Genomic DNA, 8,785 nt, shown 5'->3' on the forward strand with positions numbered 1-8,785 from the left:
AGATAATTATCCAAAACTACACATTTTGTAAATACAGACTTGGTCTCAGCGCATTGGTTACACGAATTACGAGAAGATGATATAATAGTTTAATCAAAATATCTCGTTTCTTGAAAGTACGGGTTTTATCGGTTTATCGAAACGAATATTGCACTACGCCATATATGGCTTTTACCAACACCAAATATGTGTTGCTATCGACCCTTAAAAATGTTGCTATAGGAAAAAATAGGTCTATTGCAACACTTTTTCGGTATTGGTTCTAAGGCCGTCACTATAGGTATCTAACCTTACATTAGTGTCAATCTATGGTAACAAAGCAAAATATGTTTCTATAGATATCAATTGCAATAGGATTTTAAGAGTATAGCAACATAGATTTGGTGTTGCAGTAGAGGTACTAACTGACAAAAAAAGTGGGTCCCACAAGTAACCACATCAGTAGTTTCTTATATATTCATATTTTATAGTTTTTTGTTTATTTTTATTTAAATTTTCACAAATATAATATTATTAGATAAATATTTAAATCCAAAATATAAAACTCAAATTAAATAAAAAAATATGAAACTCTTAGAATCATTACATGAACCAAGTTCTATAAAAGTTACATTCTAGTATAATTAAATATTAAATCTAGTTCTAATATTATAGATTCCTACATTTCCCAACTTTGCCTTCTTAAGGGCTTTCACAGGAGCATCAACCAAATCTGTTGCTGGTCTTCACTCATCTACTCCCCACGAACAAAATGCTCTGATGGCTTGTCTGACAGCAATGGTGGAGGAGCCTGGGTAGCTTGATGGCTTGTCTGACAGCAATGGTGGAGGAGCCTGGGTAGCTTGAACAAAATGTTGTTATATGCTATTGGAGGCTGTCCATAACTTGACTGAGTTACTAGAGGTGCATCATATGGTGGTGGAGCATAACTTGAAGCCCGTGTAACGCTATAACCAGCTGTTGCAACTCTCTGAGCACCAGAATCTGGCTGAGCATAACCAGCTTGTGAAGGTGGTGGCTGAGAATAACCTGGTTGCACTAGAGTAGGTTGAACATAACCCTATTAACTAGGTAAAACAAATCCCTTTGAACACAAAAAAAAAATTAAGATAGAAAGATAGCATCTTCTACATTAGTCTTCAACAATTCAACATAAAAGCTATCAACAATCAATAAATTAATTGGAAACAAAAAATAGAAAAAAAAAGAAATATAAGAAGCAAAATGATCAGTAAAAATAAAATAAAAGAAAACACACGGCAGGCCTTGTTATTCTGCCACATCTTCTATAGCTGACTGTTCATTGCAATTTTTTGATTGCTGGAATGGATAAAACAAATAGTATCACAAATTAATGGTAAGTAAAACGAGGTTGGTAACCAGTAATAAAAAAAATAAACCATGGATACATTTAGAATAGGAAAAACTATTTCCCTGTTGAAATTTCCTGGACGTAGGTTATAAATTCAGACATTCACACCTTAACTTGGGAATAAGTTGATCGTGGCATATTTCCCTCTTTGATACTCTTCACTTGCATACCTGAAGCTTTTTTGGGGCCCAAATACTTCCCATTCATAGAAGTGGCAATATCTTTACGAAATTTAGAACCGTTTGACTGATTCATTTCTTTAACTTCGGTTTCCTATTGTTAAAATTGATGGAAACATTCACGGACACATTAGGTATAATAAGGTAAAATACATTACAAGAAGAAGATTACAAGCTACAGTTGCTACCTTAGATGTAGCAAGCCCATTACTTTGATCAAACAACATTGATGTGTCAGCTCTTTGACCTATGGACATGTAAAAGTTAGGAAACGTAGTTAGCATATTAATAAGAGTTTGGCTAATAAGGTATAATACAGAGCACTGAGCATACATACATTAAAACTCAGGCATACCTTTTTCGTAGCTTCCTTAGCTTCAATGCCTAGAGGAGTTTTAACAGCTATAGCACCTCTCAGCATGTCACCAGTGGCCAAGTGGCACAAGCAATTGTGTTCCTTTTCCTGATCCAGGGGGTCCTGCCACAGATGCAACATTTAGTAACTAACAATAATCACCATAATAAAGTTGAACTAACATTCACATTGACTAGTCAAGATTATATATACTTAATGAATAATTGGCACAATTGCACCAGTCAATAGAACGTCCAACTGAAATATATAACAGGGACTATTAAATTACAGGACTATGGTAATGAACTTAGGAAAAACTTCTCTACTTCCACAATTGTTAATGTATTTACAAATAGCTTTAGTCAATATCTCTTTACAAACAAATAAACTAGAACAATCATATCACAAGTCTGAATCCGCCAATCAACAAAAAATTATTCGGTTGATACTTCCACTTGGGGTTTGAGAAAAGGAAAAGCTTATGGATAACTCAGACAATTTCAGTTTAAAAGTTTCCATGACACAACTTTATCAGATATTCAGTTTCCAAAGAAACATGTAGACCCAAAAATGTCTAATAACTCCGCTCTACCGGTAAGCATTCAATATAAATTAAAAGCAATATCATTACTACCCAATAAATTATTTAAACTTCCAAAACTAGTTTCAATCACTTCAATATATCCTAATACCGCATTTAGATAAAATCGATTAGCAAAAACCTTAAAAAAACTATAGGATGAAAGAATGCTCTCACTTTCGACTCACTCTTATAAAAGAGGAATCGGAATAAGAACCCTGTTTCCCCAAAAGATCCTAAAGTTGCGAACCCAGAACATCAGGGAATATAATGGCAGTCTTTAACGACTCTATCTCTTCCCTTTGCTTTAGACACAAATCCTCTCTCACAAATCCACTATTACACTAATGGATCTGGTATCTTGCCAAGTGTTTTGGTAAAAACCTACTTCCATCAGTCTCAATCTACATCTTTGTTGTTTTCATTCTACAAAGGGACATGGACATAATCCCAAAATAAAGAAAGAAAACAACGAGAGAGATCTTAATTAGTAAGGGAGATATAGAGATTGAATACCTCTAATTCGAACCTAGTGTAGCTTGCCCAGAACCCTAATTTCTCAACATTTTTTCCAAACCCGCCGCTTGGTGAAGGTGGAAGTACCCTAATTTCTTTAACTCGACTTTCCCCCTTTCATTGGTTTAATATTTCACTTCCTCCCTGTCAATTAAAATGTTACCGCCTACCCAAATTTAGGGCCCAGCCCAACCCAATTTCACTTTATATTTTTTCCAAAATTATAAATATTAAAATAAAATATCTGAAATACCCATATTTATTTTATTATAATTAAAATTAATATATTAATATAATTAATTTCTAAAAATTTAAAGTTGTTACATGATTTAATTTTTTATAAAGAAAAGTTTTAGCGTTTTCCGATCTAAACATTTTACTATTATTATATATAATTATGAAAAAATTATTTAATATATACAAAATTTTAAAAAATAATTGTTTTAATATACATTTCATTTATAAGACAAATCAATAAATTATTTTATCCATATCAAATATTTTTATATATAAATTTAATTTTTGATATACAAATTTATTTTTTATTTATAATCTATGAAAATAATGTATCTTGAACATTTATTTATTTTTAAATTAATATTAAAAGGTATTCATTTAGTTTTATATCCATAGGAAATATATCAATATTTATAAAATATGAATAATTTATTCAGTTTGTGTACATTTAATTTCGACAAAAATTTCATAAATTAGTTTTTCAAATTACTTAATTTTAAAAATAAATTATATATTGAGTTTAATCAAAAAAAAATTATTCAGCTGAATATGGAAGCACCACCTGGTGGGTTGTAACAAGGAAGATATTTATGCCAACATCATGAGCTATAGCAACATGTTTTTATATATATTTCAACACCAAAATTGGGGTATTGTAATAGGACCACAATTTCATACCTATTTCAACATTTTCTAAGGTAACATCAAAGAAGATAGTGACAGCGCTGCCTTGGTTTCCGATAACGGAGTAAACGAACCGGGTCGTTTCGTCGGATTCATCATACATGTGTTATAATATTTATAAAATAAGAAGATAGTGACAGCGGGAGTGCAAGAGTGATGGAGATATAGAAAGAAAGAGAGAGAGGGGGGCGGCGGACAGAGTGGCAGGGGGACGGAGGATTTTAGGGTTAGTTTTTAACATAATATTATTATTTATATAATAATTTTTTGTAAAAATAAAAAATATATAAAAAATTATTAAATCAAATATAATAATTATGTATTATTGAAATTAATAATACACATATTTTTCATATTATACTTTTGACGGATTCAAATTTGGATATTTAAAATATTATGATTTAGAATATTATCCATATTGAATATAACGATTCTCATATATTTATTTTAAAATTTAATAATACCATCACATATCAATACTATATTATTAAAATCGAAATATATTAAAAATGTGACATTACTACTCATATTTTAATACTTACACCATAAATTCTTTATTTTATAACTAAAATTTTAGTGTATAAACTCTAAATTCAAATTTTCTTTTTACTTCGAAAACATACATTTTTTAGTTATCAGTATTTTTTATACATAAGGAATCCTATTTCAATATAAACAATCATATTTCATGTTGGAATATGTATGATCGTAAGAGAATGCAAGTATTGTGTTTTTTTAATTTCATGTTTTTAATTTTCATGTTTTTTAATTTCATATTTTCTTAATCTAATTTTTAAATATATTATTTGTGTTCATCTGATGTGTATTAACTATTAAGAATAATTTATTATGAGATTATTTGGTTTCAGATACAGAGAGAATTATAATTTGAATTAATTTTAGAAGAGTCGAGGAATGTTTTTTCTTATTTTTAATATTAATAATATTTTTTAAAGTCGTGTTGACTATTTTTTAAGAAGATATTAACCCAAAAATAAAATAGGTAAAAAATAAGTTGAGTGCAAATAGATATTAAGTTGGATAATAATTCATAGATTTTGTAGTTTTATTAGATATTTGATTTATTTTTTTAATTAAAATATATTTGTTTAAGTTTTATTTTGGAAGGTGTTAACATATTTTGTAGGAAGATATTAACGAAACGACCGAACGTAATCATATTTCGCTTATAATAATATAGTATAAGATAATATGAAAATCATATAGTGGGTGTAAATAGAGTATTGGATCACTTTTTAGGAGTTAAATTTGGTATGTTAGATCAAATTTACACGGATCAATGGCATGGCAGGTAAATTTAACTGTCGTTGGTCGAATTTAGGAGTGTCATATAATAAATTCATTAGAGTTAAGTTGAATTGCCTATTTTTTGTTATTAAGATTTTATAAATTATTGTATTCACTTCGATTATAGGTGGAATTATTGTTTAAAAAACGCCAATGGCCATTAATCGGTAGAGATACATTACTGTAACTAATCTGATAATCAGTATTTAATCAAATTATTAAGCGAAAATCTTTTTAAAAATATGTAATAATATTTATTTTATTAAAAATTATATATTAATTTATGAAAAATTGACAATAATTAATTGAATTCTAAAAACCGAATCAGAATAGCACATCGTGACGATGAATCGAGTAATTAATCGAATCGGTGATTTTTACAATCGTGGATGGAATAGATAATAAATAAAGGGATTTTTTTTCTTATTTACATAGCAAATAAGTGTAAAAAATCAAATTACAATGGCATTAAAAAAATTTAATTGCTTTTTTGTGTGCATCCACGGCAGTCTCGTAAATTAAAAAGGATTTTTCATAAATAAAATTAAAAATGGCTATGTAAATAACATGTTCATAAATAGAATGCGGAGAGGGAGGGATTAGTCACCATTAGAGCTGTCCAAACGTGCGGGTTTGAACCGCCCGTTCGGGACCGGCTCGTATGGAAACCGGGAATTATTCGGCCCGAACCGGGTCGGTTCAAACCCGCACAATTCGTAAAAACAAGTGAGCCGGTTACGAATTATATTTTAAAAAACCGGGACCGTGACCGGCCTGCACAGAACCCGCGCGAGTTACACATGCAGGCAACCCGCATAGCCCGCACAGGCCCGCAGGTGTGCCTCATCAACTGAAGATCAGAGTGTGATTAAATTACATAAGAGTCAAAGAGTTTGATATAAAAAAAGTAGAGTCCAATACAAATTGCACTAACAAATAATAATACTATAATAATATTTATAATAATAGTAGTTCATTTGCACCCTGCAACTTGAATTGAAGTGTAACCGCACATAAACCCGCATGGAAGCCCGCACAGCCCGAACACATGATTATTCGTGTACCGATTACGAGTCCAATTTTTTCGGTTCAAGCCCGGCCCGAGCTCGGTTCGTTCATCAACAGGCCGGTTCAGTGTGGATACTTCGAATGCTCAACCCGTATGTGACTCACCATCACTATTGCCTAGAGATTTCCATGCACACAAACCGTTTTATGATATCAAAACGCCATTAATAATATTTAATTATGGTACCCAGCGGAATATCTTTTTACTTGATGGGAGTTAGGACTGCTCACAGCCACTAGTATGAATTATATAATTAGAAGTTTATACTATATCACTACTAAGAGTAATTGACCTTGACAATAAGATATTGATTATATCAGTAACACGTAGCTAACGAATTTCTACTTGGTTACCTTAATTGCAAAATGTGTTTGCATTTTGATAATTTTCCAGCACTTCTACGTGTCTTTCACCAATACATTGGCCCCGCCCCGACCAGTTCCAATCGAGTTGGTCTTTAGTTATTAATAAAATTGTTGAAAAGAAGACATTAAAAGAGATGAACAGTTCATGTCAAATCACCTATTGATTCTTTTATACAGAACTTATGGCCATACAGTACTTAATATTTTCTTGAGATTCTCTGCCTAGTTTATGTACTATGCTAAAAAGTATGAACATGCTCCATTTTAGCAGAGAATAGAAAATCTATCATTTCTTGATATGCCTCTTATTCTTAGATTTTGAACTTACTGTGCTTTTTCACAACTATAAATACAGGCTCCTGCATTTCTGTTTTTCATCAAACATTTTTTCTTTTAGTAGTCTTTGTTTTTAGAGGTTGAAGTTTATATTAATATTATGGCAAGAAACCCATCTTCAAATGATCCTCTTGTAATTGGGAGAGTGGTGGGAGATGTTGTGGATTATTTGGTCCCAAGCAATGTGAAAATAAATGTGACCTACAGCTCGAACAAGCATGTCTATAATGGCCATGAACTCTTTCCTTCTGCAGTTAACATGAAACCTAAGGTCGAGGTTCTCGGTGGTGATTTGAGATCCTTTTTCACTCTGGTTGGTATATAAAACTATGCAACACACACCTTAATAAATTATATCACTGACTTCAAATATTTGGTTCCTTTATACATTTATTTTTTGTTTTTCGCAGATCATGACTGACCCTGATGTGCCTGGTCCTAGTGATCCATATCTCAAAGAGCACCTGCACTGGTATATCAATATGTTTTCATTTATGTAAATAATATATATAGTAGCTTGACGTCTATGTTAACGTTTCGAAAATTATTTGACAATGCAACAGGATAGTCACAGATATCCCAGGCACTACAAATTCTACATTTGGTATATTCAAATCTATTCACATAATTAAAACACACAAACACAGAGACGTGAGACACTGATATGGTTTGCATGCATGTGTAAATTGAGTGCAGGAACAGAGGTGGTGAGTTACGAGATACCAAGGCCAAATATAGGAATACACAGGTTTGTGTTTCTCCTTTATAAGCAAGTGAGAAGGCAGACAGAGATGAGCATTCCTATGATAAGGGATGGTTTCAGCACTCGAAGGTTTGCGGAAGAAAATGAGCTTGGCTCCCCTGTTGCTGCTGTTTACTTCAACTGTCAGAGAGAGACTGCTGCCAGGAGGCGTTAATAATCTACTTTATACATATAGACCTTTGCATGTACTCCGGTCTGTGTGTCATCAAGCTAATTATGTAGACTTATTCAAAATATTAGAAATTAGTGTGCGTGGTAGGGTATCTGTTGTTCTCTGCAGCTTATGCATAAGCCTGTTTTCATATATTCTTCCCGATGTATTCTATTCTACTTTGAGCACTTGTAACCCTTTTTTATCTATCTTAACCCATTTCAATCCTTATATAACCGTTTCTATAATCCTGTTCTAAGTGTAGGCTTTCGGATTTAATCTTTAATTTAATTGATTCGATTATGTTAAATTTGTTTTTAATTACTTTAAACTGAAAGTTGGTGTAAAAGTTCTTCTTACCGATCGAAAACTGAAACTAATTGCTCACCATGTTACAAATTACACCCTCAAAAACTGGACTCAAAAGGGTATAAAATTACTCCTTTCTTATGTCCCAAATAGATTGTAAATACTCTCTATTTTCAAATGTTAGTAAGTTAACATTTTTTAAATACATAGTCTCGCTAATTTAGGTTTCGTTTTTTTTTGGTATAAAACGAACCAAATATAACAAAATTGATGTAGAATTGTTTAAAATAGCAAAAATAGTATAACTAATTTATTTTTGTTTTTTTAGCTATAAACTCCGTGCCAAACATCGTTCAACATTTCAACATTGAAGAAAAAAGTTATAGGCACAAACACCATTTGAAATGTCTTCTTTCTCTATATTTTTTCTTCTCCTCCCACTCCTCTCCCTCATAGTACATACAGCATCTAGGAGAACTACTCCTAGGCCTAAAACTCTATACAGCTCCTGAGAGGACTACTCCTAGGCCTTCAACTCTATACAGCTCCTGGGAGGACCAC

At 31.6% G+C, this 8,785-nt stretch overlaps 2 protein-coding genes across 4 annotated transcripts; one reads left to right on the forward strand and one right to left on the reverse strand.

Annotated features, from left to right (window-relative positions):
• Window positions 1–537: 537 nt before the first annotated feature.
• LOC141708095 (uncharacterized) lies at window positions 538–3,161 on the reverse strand. Of its 3 annotated transcripts, none has more exons than XR_012569360.1 (5): window positions 3,003–3,161; window positions 1,907–2,029; window positions 1,740–1,798; window positions 1,481–1,645; window positions 538–1,038 (listed from the first exon to the last, which is right to left on the reverse strand). XR_012569360.1 is itself a non-coding variant. In XM_074511574.1 (5 exons), the coding sequence occupies exons 3-5, from the start codon at window positions 1,776–1,778 to the stop codon at window positions 734–736; spliced, it is 447 nt and encodes a 148-aa protein (XP_074367675.1). In that variant the 5' UTR covers window positions 1,779–1,798; window positions 1,907–2,029; window positions 3,003–3,161; the 3' UTR covers window positions 538–733. The 3 variants fall into 3 exon arrangements, 1 of the variants encoding a protein (XP_074367675.1); XR_012569359.1 differs by having other exon boundaries at window positions 538–1,320; XM_074511574.1 differs by having other exon boundaries at window positions 1,543–1,645.
• A 3,940-nt stretch (window positions 3,162–7,101) lies between these two features.
• On the forward strand, window positions 7,102–8,068 carry LOC141706158 (CEN-like protein 2). The gene is made up of 4 exons (XM_074508976.1): window positions 7,102–7,314; window positions 7,412–7,473; window positions 7,565–7,605; window positions 7,698–8,068. The coding sequence occupies exons 1-4, from the start codon at window positions 7,102–7,104 to the stop codon at window positions 7,916–7,918; spliced, it is 537 nt and encodes a 178-aa protein (XP_074365077.1). The 3' UTR covers window positions 7,919–8,068.
• The last annotated feature ends 717 nt before the right edge of the window (window positions 8,069–8,785 follow it).

This window comes from Apium graveolens, chromosome 2, assembly GCF_009905375.1.
Source record: "Apium graveolens cultivar Ventura chromosome 2, ASM990537v1, whole genome shotgun sequence".
Taxonomy (NCBI): domain Eukaryota; kingdom Viridiplantae; phylum Streptophyta; class Magnoliopsida; order Apiales; family Apiaceae; genus Apium; species Apium graveolens.